At 46.1% G+C, this 18,493-nt stretch overlaps 1 protein-coding gene across 1 annotated transcript in view; it reads right to left on the bottom strand.

The window, feature by feature from the left end:
* ric8a (RIC8 guanine nucleotide exchange factor A) overlaps nucleotides 1–18,493 on the bottom strand; it is a 40,125-nt gene that overhangs the window by 16,605 nt on the left and 5,027 nt on the right. Inside the window, exons 2-4 of the mRNA XM_028796139.2 lie at nucleotides 17,343–17,390; nucleotides 9,429–10,055; nucleotides 9,216–9,310 (exon numbers count right to left, since the gene is read on the bottom strand). Of these exons, the coding sequence (XP_028651972.1) occupies nucleotides 9,216–9,310; nucleotides 9,429–10,055; nucleotides 17,343–17,390 (770 nt within the window). The remainder of the gene's footprint in view (nucleotides 1–9,215; nucleotides 9,311–9,428; nucleotides 10,056–17,342; nucleotides 17,391–18,493) is intronic.

The raw sequence follows: 18,493 nt of genomic DNA, 5'->3' as shown, positions 1-18,493 counted from the left end.
TCTCAGCTCACCTCGTTGGCCCCCTTGGTGATTCCCACTTGGTCTCCTGGCTGGCGTCTGACTGTCTAAGGTTACTCTCTGCTGTTTCTTTAGTGTTGAATATTCATTGGTTCAGCGAACTTATCGGGTTGTTTTTGACATTTGTGTCTGCACTAAGGTTACGATAGTTTGGCCTTTTTATATTTGTTTTAATTTCTGTATTGTTTTCTGACCTTACTTGGAAATTCAGTTTTCCTTCATTGTGTATTTTTAGTTTTAATTTAGTTTTTATTTCACAAAGTCATTTCTATTTTATTTTTATATCTGTTAGTTTCCATCCATCCATCCATCATCCAACCTACTATATCCTAACACAGGGTCACGGGGGTCTGCTGGAGCCAATCCCAGACAGCACAGGGTGCAAGGCAGGAACCAATCCCCGGGTAGGTCTGTTAGTTTCACTTTTAGTTTTAGTAATTCCGGTCTGGTTAAAGAGCTACTATGGGGTTTATCTTTTGTGTCACAGTCAGACAGCACTGTACACTTAGTGGGTTTGGATACGAGTTTAATGTTAGTGGACGCTGACTACGCTCCACAACACACTTTACTGTCTGGGTTTGTTTTTGTCTGATAAATACAAGCACAGTCAAAACCAGGTACTGAATAGGAACAATTTTACACAATTTTATCATTTTTAAAACATTTTCTATGTCGTTTGTGCTGAACAAATCTGTGCTGCCTGTTGACACTTTTTATCTTTTCCTTTTATTGCCCAGAATGAGCCAATTTGTAATGAAATTGAGGTGAATATTAAGGTCTGAGGGTTTATTACTCTCAATATCTACAGCACACCACATATCCCGCTCCAAGACAATGTGCTTATAATGAATGACTTCAATGTTACATTCAAAAATCTCAAACACTGGGCTTTGTTGTTTTCTACCAGCCATCTTGATCTCTGATTCCATCTCAGGCACAAACAATTTATAGACTGAATTTTGACACCTGCAGGCCTGAAAAGATCAAACATCAGGAGAATCGACTGTGAGGTGTGATCATAAAAATCATGGGGCTGAGGAAGAGCAGGGGTCTTAGGCTTGAATGAGTGTGTAGACCCCACCTGGCTGTATTGAGGGAAGCAAAGAAACAAAAGCATGGCGTGTGAAGGTTAGGGGCAGTGAGACTTGAATAGCCCACCATGAGAACAGTAAACCCTTAATGAGCAGAGCAAGAGCAGATAATAGGAGTGTAGAGGGGCACAAAGTGACAAGGACAGCATCTGACATTAAGAACAATACACACGACACGATCTAAACCTGTTTATACAGAGCAGGATGGCAGGAAACCTGGAGCCTACCCCAGCAGGTTTGGGTGCAAGGCAGGAAAAATCCCTGATATACAATATGACTGACGTGAAGAACAAAACACATATGATATTCAACTGTCTGTTCTGAGAGAGAGAGAGAAACACTGAAAAGAGGGGGACAGATATTTTAAAACCTCATTCTGCTACTGGATTACTTTCACAATATCAGGTATTTTGAGCTGTGAATATCAACTACCTGCGGTGGGTTGGCACCCTGCCCGGGATTGGTTCGTGCCTTGTGCCCTGTGTTGGCTGGGATTGGCTCCAGCAGACCCCTGTGACCCTGTGTTTGGATTCAGCGGGTTGGAAAATGGATGGATGGATGGAATATCAACTACAAAGATAAATCTATACATATTAATAAAAGGCAAAGCCCTCACTGACTCACTGACTGACTGATTGACTGACTGACTGACTGACTCACTCATCACTAATTCTTGAACTTCCCGTGTAAGTGGAAGGCTGAAATTTGGCAGGCTCATTCCTTACAGCTTACTTACAAAAGTTAGGCAGGTTTCATTTCGAAATTCTACGCGTAATGGTCATAACTGGAACATATTTTTTGTCCATATACTGTAATGGAGGAGGCGGAGTCATGTATCGCATCATCACGCCTCCTACGTAATCACGTGAACTAAAAACAACGAAGAGATTTACAGCACGAGTCAAACGCGGGAATGAAGGTAAATGACGTTAATTTTTGACTGTCTTTTAATACTGTGTAAGCATACATATTAACACATGTGCAATTAAACGTGTGCATTTACGGGGTGATTTCTCAGGCTTAAAAGCTCGCCTTTTACTAAAAAGGTAAATGCAAAACTATTTTCAATCAGTTTATTGAAACGCTCCCGTTAAGGATTGCAATAACATATTCGCGAGATAAAAGAACGAAGTAGGGGGAAATGAAGGAAGAGCCGCAAACAGCGAAGAGCAAAAAATTCATTAAACAATTGAGAAGGGAGCGAGTGAAGCATACAAGCATGTTCATAAGGGAAACAAAGCACGGTGTAAAACGTAAGTTTAAATTAAGTTTATAGAAACGCTCCCGCTGCGGATTGCAATGACATATTCGCGAGATAAAAGTTTAATGAGAAGACACGAGGTATAAACGAACCACACGCCGTGGCGCAACGTTAGGGGCAACATTTTCAACCATTCTATGATCTGCTTCTCGCAACTGAAAGACGGCACATGGCGGATGTTAGCCGACTTGCAACGTTAGGGGCTTCAACTCTGGCGCTGACGATAGAGATTCGATTCACGAGAGGGGATGCAGTGAGTGTGTATGCCTGATGAGCCCAGAATTAGGGAGAAACACGTGTCGCATACTCTTTGCATTATTTGAAAGTAAACTATTAAAACCATTCTATGATCAGCTTCTGGGAACAGAAAGAGGGCACGTGGTGGATGTAAGGCGACTTCCTCACCAACCACAAGTGTTACCTGGCAGGTAACCACCCATACAGTCAGATTGTGATTCAGAAAACGAATGCCATGAATGTAATTACCACGATCTACATACGGTCAAATAAACGAAACACATGCCGTAGCGCGACAGCTGTGAAAAGCGAGGTTCAGAAAAAAACAGATCCTTAACAAATTGTTATTGGTATATTTTCGATCCGTTTAAAAAGGTTTTCTTTTCTTATTAAAAAATTAAAAGCAGTACTTCGCCGCAACGAACCGCGAGAATTTGGCTATATATATCTGCTTCTCGCAATTAAAAGAGGGCACGTGGCGGATTTTAGATTTTAATACAAAAAAATAAGGGACGCATACTGCAGCGGGTGCCACATCTCAGTGCCAACAGTTTGCAGACTCTACTTAAAAGACCCGCCCTCCTCACTGGACAGTTAAAAAGACCAATCAAACTAACGATGACATCAAGTATTACCCAATCAAAAGTAGGAAAGGAGGCATCTTCATAAAATGCGTGTGGGATGATTTGCATGAGATGCTGCTTTAAAAAAAATGATAAAAAAAAATATGGGACAAATCCTGTCCCGTATTGATTCAAAACGGGACGCGCAATTTCATTCTCAAATGCGGCACGATTCCGTATTTTAAAGGACGGGTGGCAACCCTACAGTGCCAGGTAACCACCCATACAATCAGATTGTGATTCAGACTAGGAATGCAATGAATGTAATTACCCCGATCTACATACAAGGCGAAAGTCTTGCAACATTCAAAGATGATGGTTTGGGATAAGTACACCATAGAACATAAAAGAGCTTATGAAGCCTTGAACCGAAAAAAGCAAGATCTCACAGATCGTAAAAAAAAAATAGGAGCTAATGTCGTTTTACTCGCTGTAGATTTTAGTCAAACGTTACCAGTTATTCCACGAGGGAGACCAGCAGATGAACTCAACGCGTGTTTAAAATCCATGCTTCTCCCACGCTCGGTTATATGTCGCGTGTTCTCGGGTAGATGCACCAAAAAATGTATACATTTAAGCATGTAATGGGCAAACAAAAAATGAGGTATACCCGAAGGCACTGCAGTAGTACTTAATGTAACTTTACTTCTTAAATGTTAATGTTTTACTGTTTAATAATTTATACGCTTCTTATATGTTGTTCAAATTCTTTTATCAAAATACCAGTGACAGCGCAATGCACGATAACATGGAGTGAATACACCATACGCATCCGCCCACGGCCGCCCTGGTGTGCGCAGATAGGAGTTGATTCTACAATAAAATAAAATAAAAATAAAAAGAGTAATACAATCATCACCCATAAAGCGGATAGTAGACGTGACGTACTATATGTGTACCAGATTTCAAGTCAATAGGTGAAACGGTTTGCGAGCTACAGGTCATTTAAAATCCTGGACAGACAAACGAATAGCCACGGTAGCAAATTACAGAAGAAGATTTTACTGTTTAATAATTTATATTTATATGAAATGTGCTTCTTATATATTACTTCATATTCTCATATGATAATGATGTTAATGTTTATATTGATTTCTATGTTATTGAAACTGCATGTATGTGTGTATATGTATGTGTGTATGTATGTATATATATATATATACTAGCAAAATACCCGCTCTTTGCAGCAGAGAAGTAGTGTGTTAAAGAGGTTATGAAAAAGTAAAGGAAACATTTTAAAATAACATAACATGATTGTCAATGTAATTGTGTTGTCATTGTTATAAGTGTTGCTGTCTTTTATATATATATATATATATTATATATATAATATACACACACACATAAACATTTATATACATATACATATATATACATATCTACATATACACATATCTACATATATATACACACATACATAAACACACACATAAGACTTATTGACTGAAACGGGCTTTCACGAAAAAAGTTTGGGCTTTGCTACAGGATACACCCTCCACAAGTTAAGCAAGTAAAAATAAAATATATATTTCTGTTTTATTTAAACCTTTTAAGTTCGTATGTATAGCCCCATTTGGCTGTTTAATTTTTTTTTTCTTTCTTCAGTAATATTTAATCTCCTTAAAGAAAAAGAACATATCCATTTTACTTTTTTTGTATCTCTTTAGTAATATTTTACTGTAAAAGGATAACCAGTATTTAAATCTTTTATGTTACTTTATACATTTATTTTACACAATGTTGAAAAATTAATAAGAAAGCTACATATTTTGGCAGCTGCTGCTTTCATTTTCAATGAAATGAAAAAAGCTCTCCAAGAGAAAACCTCAATGAAGACGAAACAGTTTGCACTATCTAAAAAGGAGAAACCCTCATTTATAAAAGTTTGCTGCAGATGACTTAACTGAAAATAAATGAATAGTTCCTATGTGTATAATACATATTTATCTATTTGACTTATGCCTTTATTCCACCAACTTACAACATCTGAGGTACAATTTGTTACATTACTTTTGTTTTTTGCAGCACAGGCAGGTGAAGTGACTTCCTCAGGGTCACACAGTGGTGTCAGTACCAGGATTTGAACTGACAAGCTCCGGGTTTGCTGAAATATTACTGAAGAAAGAAAAAAAACGAAAACGGGCAAATGGGGCTATGCAAACAGATGTCCATCTGTCCATTATCCAATCTGCCATATCCTAAATACAGGAGCCAATAAGTAGATATCTATATATACAGTATATATATATATATATATATATATATATATATCTATATATACAGTATATATATATATATATATATATATATATATATATATATGTGAATATGTATGTATATATGTATGTCTATATATATATATATGTAGATATGAAAATTTGTATATGTATATATATGTTTATGTGGATGTGTATATACGTATGTATATGTAGATATGTATATATATATGTATATGTATATATATGTTTATGTGTGTGTGTGTGTGCATATTATATATATAAAAGACAGCAACACTCATAACAATGACAACACAATTACATTGACAATCATGTTACGTTATTTTTAAAATGTTTCCTTTTCTTTTTCATAACCTCTTTAACACTCTACTTCTCCGCTGCGAAGCGCGGGTATTTTGCTATTATATATATATATATATATATATATATGTGAATGTATGTATGTATATATGTATGTCTATATTTATATCTCTCTTCGCCTGCCTACCTGTAGTTCAGCGGAGACGTTGCCAAGTCAGCAATTTTACAAGTTTTGTGTCGCTTTGTTGTTAAACGACGTTTTTAAAGTCAAAGTGATTGGTCAGCAACAATACGCTGATCTCGTATGACGACCTTGTCGTGAGTCGCCTCTCCTCGACTTTCTCGTGCACTCAGATATGGGGATGGACAGACAAGGATTAAAGAACCATCAACAATAAATTAAATCAATTTAATGATATATTGAACAATCATTATAAAAGTCAAATTGAATAAATCGGACTCTAGAGCTGCATGAATAAAAAATAAAAATAAATAAACCGAGTCTGTGCTCAGGTCAAGTGCCACTTCTGGTTGATGGATTTGTCCCCAAAGTTAATACAGACGTACAATTCTGGCGTAACAAGCACATGTCGAATTTCATCCATCTCTCTAGTTGTGTCTTTGAGATCTCGTGTTTATACACAAACACACACAGACATCATTCCAAAAATATCGGGGACGTCTAAAACGTCAAGATTCATCAGAATGTCGAGGTCGAGTTTCTTTCATGATGACTATTCTTTCTTTATACTTCGAGTGTCAAGTGGCAGGTGAATTACTGTCAATAAAGCACAGCCACCTGAGACACCTAAACTCAAATGTTACTCTCTGGAATCTTCTGTCCATACGGTGAAGGTTTTGTTGAGCAGCACATTCCCGTTTCCAGCGTTTGAATTATATCTCAATAATCAAGAAGCGCAGAGAAAGGCGGCCCAGTAAGTCGCTTTCTATTCCAAACGACTCACGCGCCCGCGTTCAGCTCACTCGGCCACCGCCAACGCTGTGTGATCAGCCGCCGCCGATCACTGGATGAAGACACGCGGGCGGCTCGTGGTCGAGGACTTTCTGTTTTAGAGTTAAAGACTAATGGCAAGAATATTCATTCAAAAACGAAAACTCAAATTATGTTTAGTAAATTATTATGTTATTTCAGTTAGTCTTTCCGGCTACTTTAATAGTTTTGTTTAGTTTTAGTTTTCCATTTCGGTTTTGTTAATTATTTTATTTCAGTTTACGACAATGTTTTTTTTTAATAATAGTTTCACTTTTGATGTTAGTTTTCGTTAACTGGTCTGAAAGTGTTGGTTTTGTTGAATTCTTGATTTTCAGAATTTAATTATTAAAGTTTTGTTTATTTGGGCCAGGGCTTTTGCAGTTCTCCTCTCCCTTACCAAGAATATTATGAGTAAAGTGACCAGGAGAAGAAAAGGACAGCAAAAGACAGAAGGAAGTCCAGATGAGCAGCAAAGGAAGTGTAAAGGACAGCCGGGTCCCATGCCCGGCAGGGACACCCCTGCTGTATCTGTTCCGGGGGAGCCACCGTGGGCAGCTCAATACCTCCCCCGGGACGCTTGGTGGCAGCCTCCCTGGCGGACGATGATTTCCAAACCTGGCACATGGCTCCATGGGACATGGAGTCCTCCACAGCCTGGTTGGAGGCTTGAATGGCCGCCAGGGGGAGCTGCATGGACTTTGCAGCCCGGCTGGTCAATTCCTCAGCCCCACCCGGAAATGCAATTAGGTCCAGGTGATCAAGCACCTGGAATACTTCCGGGTGGGGTATAAAAAGGCCAACCACCACCACTCAGGAGAGCCAGAGTCGGGAGGAGGAGGACTAAGCCTGAGGAGGAGTGGTGGTTAAGAAAGAGAGTATTGTTGTAAGGATTGTGAGTGTTTTGGGACTGTGTTGGGCCTGTGGGACACGGGGAAGGCATGCCTCACGGCTGAAGAAAAATAAAAGTGTGTAGTTTGTGCCGGGTCAGGCGCTATATAGCGTCTATATTACAGAAGAAAAGCAAAACTGAGTGACCAACATCAAGGGGGAAAGAAGGAAAGTGAAGCCAAAAAGGGAGTTTGTAGCCGAAATGTCAACTCTACTCGAACAAGACGGATAAAGTGACACACGACAGAGGCACAGTCAACGAGATCACGTGACCAGACTCGAGAGGGTATTGCACGTTTAAAACACGATGCTCAAAATCCAATTTGAAATTTACAAAGCAAGCGTGAAACGGACTTTAAAAATGAAAAGAGCCCTGAAGTTCACGTATAACAAGAGCTAATGACGACACTTCAGGCCCGAGGCCTTTCTTGAGCGTTTAGGCCTTTTGGCTTCTTTTACGTTTTCCTGATCTTTTTGGGACCGCCTACAAACTCGCTTCCATGTCTCCGTCCTCTTTCTCCCAGCATGCTCTGTGTTATCTGTTGTAGCGCGTTGTGATTTGCTGCATCTCCTTATTTATTTGTCACTCATTGGTCACTCCTGTGACGTCACAGATCAGTCACGACCGTCACCTTAAACTGCCGTCGTGCGTCAGACGGTTCGTCATCGAGTATGGCTGCACTTCAATGGCTCACTCATGCCATCGTCACCCCTCACGTCACATCTTCAACACTTTAATGGCTGCTCATAAATATAAGTCAATGAATTCTGAAGGCAGCCCACCTTCTCATCTTCTAAGTGAGTTTCCTGACTGGCACCTGCTCTTGCTGTGTTTCGCCATCACCATCACCGTCCCTCAAGCGCCCCAAACCCCAATGTCTCTTTCACATCTCTTGTGAGTTTCATTTTTACTTTTACATTGTTGCTCGTTTAGTTGCTTTACATCAAAGCATCTTCTGCTATGTGTCATGTGTGTTGAAGGCAGCCCCCCAATAGGCGGAACCACCTGCCCATCACTGTCAAGAGGCTGCTCGAGGAGAACCCTCAGTCCCCTGCGGTTCATTGAATGCGCTGGCTTTGGTGAGTTTCTCTTGCGAGTTTTCCAGATTTGTGACGTTATGCTCTGTTTGTGATTTCGTTTTCTGCATTTGTGATTTGGGACACCACAGTAGTTGATTTCTGGCAACTCCTTTTGTGCCCTTTGGAGTTTTCTCGTGCCACTCAACGTCTGCCCTCTCTTTACTAGCTGGGGTTTGACGGTTTTCCCCCTCTAGTGGGCTTTTTTGAGATTTTTTTGGGACTTCTGTGCCCAGGAACTCTCAAGTTCATAACAGCTACGTATAACATGAGGGGTGCACCTCACTGACCATTACAGCTGACCGTCATTTGAAAATCATACGTAGGGTGATGTGCAGGATGAACCCTGAAACCCTGACAGCAAAGGACAATAAAGAAAGAGGAGCCACCAACCAAACCCACCACCCCTTGTGGACCTCAGATGCCCCTGCGGCTCTCCTGATACTCCCCGTGCCTCCTATCTGCTCCCACCGTCGACGCCATCCTTACCTGTGTAACTCCTCAGTGCGGTCCTCCCCGTCGGCCTTGCTCATCAGGCAGTAGCGCAGGATCGCCCCCAGGTGTCTGTAGAGCGCCGCTTCCTCCTGCCAATCGACACACACAACGTGACCCTCCTGTCTTCCAGTTGTCTCTCTGGCAGTTTCTCAAGAAACCACAGTAGGACAACCGATAAGAAAGCAAAGCAAAGAGCAAACGGCTCACCTCGTCCACATCTCGGCGGCTGGCGTCAAAGGTGATGTTGAAGAGGATCTTCAGGATCTCCATGGCCCGTTCCGTTTCCTGGCGGGGGAGCGGGAGGCAGCCATCATCATCGTCGTCATCGGCACGTCCCACCTCAAACGAGTCCAGCCAGCGGAGGCCCAGCGTCAGCTCCAGCACGTCGGACAGCAGACTGACCCCTCGGAGCTCATGGGCCAGCTGGCTGCGCACGTCCACCCGTAGAGCTGTGAAGAGGAAGGTGAGCCTCAGGTCGAAGAAGCGCACCTCGTGGGTCCAGAGCGGGTCGTTGTAGAGCTTGAGCCGCTCCGTCAGGCCGACGATGAGCCTCAGCTCCGCTCCCACCTCTTGAGCGCCGGGGCTGTTGAAGACGATGTTGCACAGGCACTTGAGGGCCTCCACGATGACGTCCAGGTCGGGGATCTCTGGCGCCAGGCCCTCGCCGGCCTCGATGCCCGCGTGCCGAGCCAGGGTCTGCATGGCGGCACGGGTGGCAAACGGCTCCAGGCAGTTCTTGTCTCTGGACAGGATGCGGATGGTCTCTAGGCAGGCGAGCTGGCATGATGGCTGTAGGTCTCGCTCCAGGAACTGGACCACCAGCTCACCCAGCCTCTGGAAAACAAAAGCAGATAGATAGATAGATAGATAGATAGATAGATAGATAGATAGATAGATAGATAGATAGATAGATAGATAGATAGATAGATAGATAGATAGATAGATAGATAGATAGATAGATAGATAGATACTTTATTAATCCCAAGGGGAAATTCACAATCAGATCTGTGGGCATCGACCTTCTGGCACTCATACTTACAGAGTCAATGTCATTTCCATTTTTGAAATCTCATCAACTCCATAACCCTTTCAAAACTTTGTGAAAATAATTTCTGTACTTTATGAAGACCGGGTGTTTGCCCTTATATCTCGCCGGGGTTTGGTGGGCAATTTTAGAAGTGTTTTTGGGACTTTCGTGCTTTGGGACTGCTAGTTCATAACACTGTGGAGCCTGCTCCACCACTACGGCAGATGGTCTCATGGAGAACTTCTACAAATGTGCCAAGAGAGCTATTAGGGCCGGCAATGAGAGGACAGATTAGAAGACCATGAGACGTTTTCAAACTCAATGATCTACAACATCCTGGAATGTATGTCAATGGCAGGACTACCAACACCTTGGGCCTTGAGCTGCTTGAGTTGTTTCTGACTGAGTGTTGGCTCAAAATATGGACAGGAACTCAGAGATCCGAAGACTGAGAGGATGGCGATTGCCACAAAAGCAGACTGACATGAAAGAACTGAGAGGGGTCTACAACTCAGGAACAGGCAGCCCAAACATGTCGAACCCTTTGAGAACCTCAGACTGGCGGCGATGGCATGAAGGACAAAGTGAAATGAATAGCTGAGGAGCTATGGATGACTTGGATGAAGAAAAAGAACAACAGCAGCATCAAAACAGAGATGAAGATGTGGCTCTTCAGATCGCTCACACCACAGATCGCTCCGGACAGTCATGAAACCTCGGAGTTAAGGAAGGCAGAAGCCCTATGGGGGATTCTCAGTGTGCATCTGCTGGAGAAGATCAAGAACAAAGAGATCAGGGAGCACCTGAACCAGACAGAGATGGCAAGAGAGGCTCGGCTTTGCACTCAGAATGGACAACAACAGGACTGCAGATGTCGCACTCCAGGCCCGTGTTGAAGGAGTTACCAGGAGGGGGCGCCCAAGACAAATGCGGCCCCAGTCATCAGTGGCAGGACACGACGCTATGAGCGTCCAAACTGTTCGGAGGGCTGCACACGACAGACCTCCACGGCACTTGCTTTGAGTTCACGTGAGAGGCTGCGCTGATGAAGTGTGGTGACCACGTTGTACAGAGATACGGCAAAGAGAAAGAAGAAGAAGAAGACAGAAAAGACAGCAGCAGTCACCCAGAGGCCAGTCCATTGCCCCCCAATGCCTGCCAAGCCCCTTGTCTCCACTCTCTGGTGGGTTACGACTCAACTTCCCTGTAATTAACAGGAGACACAAATTGGCTCACCAGATGTGTCCCTTGTCCTCCCACAGGTGATGAAGGTCATGTGAAGCTCCGTTTCTTCAGTGTGGATGCCACGTCCGCGGTGTCACTGAAATTCACTGCTTACATGTAGACATAACCTGGGTGACCTGCCAGTCCCATATAATCAGTGACAGAGTTCGGTGGTCCCACCAGCTGGAGAATTCCCAAGTGCCCCCTGGCTAATCAAGAGATCAGACACCTTGAGTGTGACCATCGGCCCCCAGGCCTGCTCCATGTCCTCTGCCTGTTTTCACGTCTCCCAGCTCAGTTTCATTAAAGTCGTTTGTGTTTGTTAGGCCCATATGGCGCCTTGTGAAGGTGCACAACGCAGATAGGAGACTGAACGTAGACAGACCACCCAGGACCCCCTCACACGTCTGAGAGCCGTTCAACTGTACCCCGTCATCCCAAACTACCAGCCTGAGCTGCCATTCTCAAGAAGGCTGCCAAGTGGGATTGTGCAGAGCTCAGCCAGTTGGTGCCATTTCAGGGCTGAGGACCACCCCCAGCAGCCCACCCAGTCAGTTATGCAGTCAGCAGTGTAGAAAGTAATGGGGATATGTGGAGAGTGAGGCGGATGGAGGACGGAGGGGGCCGCGCAGATTACACTCGCTGGCCAGCAGCTTTGTTCCAAAAATAGTCGGCGGGAGCTCATTAATCCCAGGCGGGCACTCGCAGATCACAACGGCTTCTGACCCTCAGGAGCTCTGCATCAAAACTGGCAACCTGACCAGAAAGGAGGACATCACAGTGGATTTGGACTTGTGGATGAGGCAGACATTGGGATGGGTGTGTGTGTTTGGGGGGGGACACGGCCAGGTGACCCACTTTCAATGTTTACCTCCTAGAAGCCACCAGGATTTGAGCTGCTGCTGCTCACCTAGGAGGGTCCAGAGGAGAAGCCCACTTGTGTGTTTCTTTACCATATGTCTTCTAATAATCCCTCACGCCAATCTTGTGCGGTGAAGCCCCACCATGTCCACGTCAGGTCACAGGAGGGCGCCCCCCCCTCGAAAGGCAACAAGCTGCTAGAACGTTCTCAAAGAGATGGCTATTTTAGGGTCTCAATGAACTCTGGGGGTCTCATGAGAAAAGGCACAAAATCCCCAACCAGGGGGTCTGAGTGATGAGAGGTCTCAGTTCACCATGATACCCTAATGACCATTTTTGCAGCACACACGCCCCCAGGCTACTGTAGATGTGACATGGATCTAAAGAGAGAGGAGGAGAGGAGGAGGATGAAGAGGAGGCCTCTGCTGCCCCTTGAAGGTGACACACTTGGGTACAGCTCTGGGTTCAAGGCCACATTACATGATACTGCCCTCTGACCCCTCAGGGATACAAGGGGGTCACCTGATGGGGACACCGAGTTGAATGATTCAAGCAGTGGGATTCAAAGGGAAAGCACCCTTAGTGGCATCTGCAGGTGTGCACTGCCCCCCAGCCTTGAACCAGGGAGCCCCCCTTCCTCTTCACAGCACAGACACGTCATTTAAACGGAGTCAAGCTGGAGCACCAAGGCCCACTGGCCAGTCCAGAATACGGACAGCACAATGAACCAATCAGACAAGACCCACGGGGAGGCAACGCCCACTTCTTTACATTTTGCTACCCCTCCATGGCGGGACATTTTTGGGAAGTGAGGGACATTCAGCCCAAACCCCAGGGTCCTACCAGGTGCAGGATACAAAAATGGCATCCCCACATGTAGCTGTCCATGTATGTCCATGCACTTAATGCAGCAGGGCAGTTCCCATCTCAGCAGAGACCCCCATACTGGGCCAGATAAGGGGCAAATGTCCAGATAAAATGCAGAGAGTGGCCAGTGTGGGTTGAAACCCAAGACTCCGGAGATGTGAGCTCCAGGTGTGCTAACAGAGCACCCTGTTTTGATGGGTCCATTTCAGTGACCAGAGCAGTGCCCCCCGGTGTGTGGACTGGGCCGTAACTGTAAACAGGGGACTCTTACAAATGTTTTTAACTTTCAGTGGCTTCTTGGCATAGTGCCTGCCACACACAACGCTGTGCCCAGGGAACAGTTTAATTAAAGCTAGGTGACAACACGCTCGGTGGTCCAGAGGGATCTGGAACAGGAAGGTGGCAGAGTTTAGCATGAAGAACTTGAGTACTACTGGCACACTATGGGCACATCATGTTTTCACAAGTGCCATTGCTAGGTGTGGCCATTTGGATATGCAAGGAGGGCACCTAAATGCCAATATAAGCTACAACGTTTATTTTTTGCTGATTTGTCATTGGGTGGGCACTGCCTCCCTGTAGCTGCGTCCCCCAACTTTTACCTTATTTATTTTGGCTGTGCTTTGATCCACAGATCAGTTTCTTTAAGGCTCTGTGGATTGGCATTGCCCACCTCAGGAAGCAGGAGCAGGTGGTGCCACTCATCCCTCAGGCACAGTAAGTCCCAGAAAGAAAGGCCAGCAGAGAAAACACCCACATAGCAATGGCGCCCCCTACTGGTAACACCCGGCGCCTTCAGCCCCTACATGTCTGCTGTTGGCAGCTCCATGGCCTGTATTAGTCTGCTAGGCGACTCGCCAACCAGACTCGACTGCCATGGCATCCTGACAGTGAATTAAGAAGCATCTGTGCCTTGAGAAATGCGAGCCATCGGTGGCGGCTCAGCGCAGTCAAAAGCCAGTGCCACGTCACCTCCGTATAGCGCCACTCACCAGCCGCGCTGCTCTTGTTTGGCGGACATCAAGCACAGCCGGCCGACTCCGCTGCTTGTTGTGTAACAAAATGGAGGAGACGTGTGCGCAGGTGGTCAGCAGGACCACCGCTGCCCTGAGCCTTCTGATCGGGAAACACGACAGACAGAAGACGTGAAAGCAGGAAACACACGGGATCTGCTGCCACAGGGGCTGGGATGTGGGAGCCGAGACGGCGTGGACGGGTCATGTGACCCACGCTGGGGGTCCTGCATTTGGAGGACATGACAGTCAGGGGGAGCAAATCCACCAGCCGGCAGTGCGACTGGACAACAAGGACAAAGGGGAGACGACGTAAAGATGGGGAATAAAATGAAAGACGAAGCAAAGTCCTTGTCACCAGCGCCACTGAGAGTGTGGAAGGAACTGAAGGAGAGGAGGACCCTAAAAAATTGGGGGGGCTGGAAATGACAGGGGGGGTGGAGATCAGGCTGACCAGAGTAACTACAGGCCATAAGATGAATGTGCAACTAGTGGAAGGAATTACTAAGGAGATGATGGAGCAGCAGAGGCCAAGAACAGGAGAGTCAGACGCTCAGCATGGCATCAGACGAGGAGGACGAGTTTCACCGTCACGTCAGAATTCTACGAGGAATGAGAAAAGTGGACAATCCGAGTTGAAGAGGAGAGCAACGAGCAACATTTGATAAACGTGGATGGGGGTCAAACCAAAGGAAATGGAAGTACGGGGTGAAGTGTGGACACCACAAAGCAGAGGGTCAGGGGAAAGGACCACCTCAGAATGCCCCTCAAGCTGGGCTGCTGCTCTTTGTCATCTGACAAGAACGTAACCTGTAAGCCCGGCCACACATGTGTGCCCGAGGGTCACCTTCTGGGCTCCCCATAGGTGTGCAGTACCACCCCTGGTACAAGAGGGGGCGCAGTCACCAACAGTCTTGTCTCCTTTTTCCCTCACAGCCTTGAGAAGCTGCCCCCTTGAGGGAGACATTCCTGGAAGGTGGCGTCTCATCGCTAGACGCAAAGTCTTTAAGAAGACCACCAAAGCGGTTTAGGAGCACCATGCCATCAGCTGCTGTGGCGCCATCGGGCTCGTGTTTTCATCTTTGATCATATTGTTTGTATTACGCTGAGTGTGCCCGGTGGGCACTCCCACTATTACTGCACTCACCCTGCTGCCTTATCACTCGCCACGCCACAGCTGGTAAAGCTACATGGAGGGGCAGATGGCACCGAATCAGCTGAAGTGCTACAGTGGGTCTCGGACAGCAGGCAGGCTCGGGCAGATTTGTGGACGAGGATATTTAATGTCAGGAAATGCAAAGTGAGAAGGATGAGGGGGTCCACATCAGGGCAGAAGCCATCAAGAAGGTGATATGGCACCTTGAGGGAGGCCGCACTCCACTCTGCTTGGCATTTAGTCTTTATGAGTGCCATTTGCACATTCTTTGTATGTATCGTATTGTTTGGAAAAGATTACTGGAAGAAGGTAAGAAGAAGAAGAAGAAGAAGGGGGTCTATTTGTGTGGTGCCACCTTTGCTTATTTTATATCAGGCGGCATTGCTCCCCTCCAGTATAAAGGGCACGCTGGGCCAAGTTTGTGGCACCTGCTGTCCCAATTTAGAACATTCTGGTTGATGATTGGGGGCTTTTGATTCCCGACGGTGACTTGGTGTACAGTTCTTGGTTCTGATGAGCGACTACGACTCGTGTTTGGTTTGGACTCTTGTCCTCTTCACGACTTTGTTTTACCTTCTGGTTCTTTTCTATTTACTTCCCGTCTCTTGTCTTCGGGACTGCGCACCAGTCAGGTGTCACCTGGAGTACTGGGGGCAGTTTGGGGTCCTTATTACAAAAAAAAGACATAACAGCACTAGAGGTCAGTCCAGACGACGACGAGCAGCGGAGCAATCGAGGAGGAAGGACTGAAGCCAATGGAGGAGAAGAGGACTTACAGGGTGGTGACAGACTGGTCAAGTGGGACGACGAGTTTGAAGGGCCACATCACTACAAAGGGACATCGAGAAAAGTCAGCACAAGACAGTACACACCACGAGGGTGAAGAGACAACCCAAACTGAATGAAGGAACCCACCCAGTGGACCCCAGCGGTGACTTTACAGAAAATTCTTCACCGAGAACTCGAGGGACTTGGTTAGAAACTCGCCAACGGCAGGATTTGCACAAATGTTCAGACACATGGAATAAGTGACCATCAAGTGTGGTGGACACGGAGACCTCTGGGACCTTCAAGTCTCGACTCGGTGTCACTTTGGAGAATCTCGCGGGATGGGGCTCAATGCCCGCCTGCTCTCACCAGGATCGTCTGAACGTTGTGACGACGTGGCACTTTGCTCTTTAGAAGAACCAGCAGAGTCGCCCACTGAAGATGTGAAGAGACCAGCAGGAGAAGAGGACGACGATGACGAGGAGCAGGGAGTGAAGAAGAAACATCTGAAAGCCAACACTCCTGTCTCACACCCAGTCACGTGATTTGAGTGAATCAGGGGGGCTCACTTATATACATATATATATCTTTATTATATTTGTCTTTGCTCTTATTATTTTTCATTATAATGGTGATGTCACTCTGTGCCACTTTTGCTGTGACATTTCAAGTTTTGTGTTGTTTCAATTACTCGAAGTGGCCCTGTTGTTTATCGTTACAGGTGCCATTACCACCTCGTGATTGGTGGTGTTGCTACATGTGATGTCACTGTGCTGTCCTTAGGACCCTCACTACCCCAGCAATTTTCTTTTTAGCTTGTCAGGTGCCATCTGCCAGTTTGGCTTTGACTTCTCGCCAATGCCTGACTTTCTCCTCTTGTTTTAAACTCTTGCTTATTTTTATCAGCCTCGTCTCCATCGTCTTCCTCTCTCCTCTTCTTTTCACTTCAGTGAGCCCACCTAGTGAACCCCCAACAGGACAGGAGTTGCGATGAGCTGCCAGCCCACGTAAGGCACTTTCTAGCCAACTGCCTGCGGCCCCCTCGCCCTTTAATGGGGGTGACACAGCGGTCACTTCACTCCCCTCATCCCTCACAGGTGGCCAACACATGTAAAGTTGGCTTTCACTGACTCCGAGCTCGGGGTACAAGGGGGCTCCCACCCACAGCCTAATGGAGAAGTGTGATAAAATGGCAGCTGACTTACCCGCCGCTCCTCTTCTTCATTTGCTTCAAACGTAAAACACTGGCATTTCTAAAAAAAGGAGAAACGAGAAAAAGAGAGCTGAGGTGACTCCACCCAGGCTGCATACGACGTTACCCACCGCCAACCTGAGCCTGGAGTGGTGAGGTGGCAGCTGCACGACGGGCACCTCAGTCTCTGAAACAAAAGGAAATAAAGAAACATGAGGGCTGAGGCCGAAGGGCACCAACTTCAACTGAGTGGCCATCAGTTGGCACAGCTGCAGCTGTTCAGAGTTCGAGTTAATACAACAAACAAGTAACGAGTGGGCATCGGGGTGGTGACAACGGCGGGTCCATTTCAAGCAGATGGCTCATCTTGGTCTCACGTCATGAAGGCACTGCTGTCCTTCTGGCACAGAGTGTGACGCAGGTGACAGAGGAGCCTGGGGAGCCTGCAGTTGAGCCAGGCCACATTTGTGAGCAGGGTGGGCTCGGCGTCCTGTACACCAAACGAGAGATTCGTGTTTCTGGGGGGCAAGAAGGAAAATCAATAAAGGAACTCATGAAGATGGCATCAGTACAGAAATCAAAGGCCAGACACAAATGAAGTTACAAGGCAAAGTGCAGAAATCAACTGACGTCACGAGAGACCCCCTAGTCAGGGCGCAGGGCATCTGTGATAAATGGGACATGCTGCAGAATGCCCACACCAACGTGTCCCATCATCCCCATTACTGGGTTCTCTCCACAACAAAATGCACCACTTGGGCAACTGGCCCCTTACCGTTGCTTAGCAACTACCCTTTCCTGCATCGTGCAGATGAGTCTGAGCAGGTAAATGCTATAGCGCCCGCCGAGTGTAGTCTTTAAGGTTGTTGTTGTTGTCCTCAGAATTGGCAAAGTGGACAGCAAAATACCTGAACAACCACAACACACATCTGAAGACCCCACAAGATGTCCTCACGCAACGGGAAACAATGCTGGGATTGTTAAGTTTCTTCTTCTCCTTTGTCTTTTTAATGGTAGCTGGTAAATCTGCTCAGGGTGCAACAGTGCCGCCAACTGGGCAGAAGAGAAAAATATCAATTAATGCCAGGATTGGCTGATTAACTAACTAACACCCCCCCCCCCCCCCCCCATCTCCACTGTCCCTAATGCTCTAGCAGTTCATCT

Source organism: Erpetoichthys calabaricus, chromosome 2, assembly GCF_900747795.2.
Source record: "Erpetoichthys calabaricus chromosome 2, fErpCal1.3, whole genome shotgun sequence".
Lineage (NCBI taxonomy): Eukaryota > Metazoa > Chordata > Cladistia > Polypteriformes > Polypteridae > Erpetoichthys > Erpetoichthys calabaricus.
The sequence above is the reverse complement of the archived record's forward strand: the minus strand, read 5'-3'. Positions and strand labels throughout refer to the sequence as shown.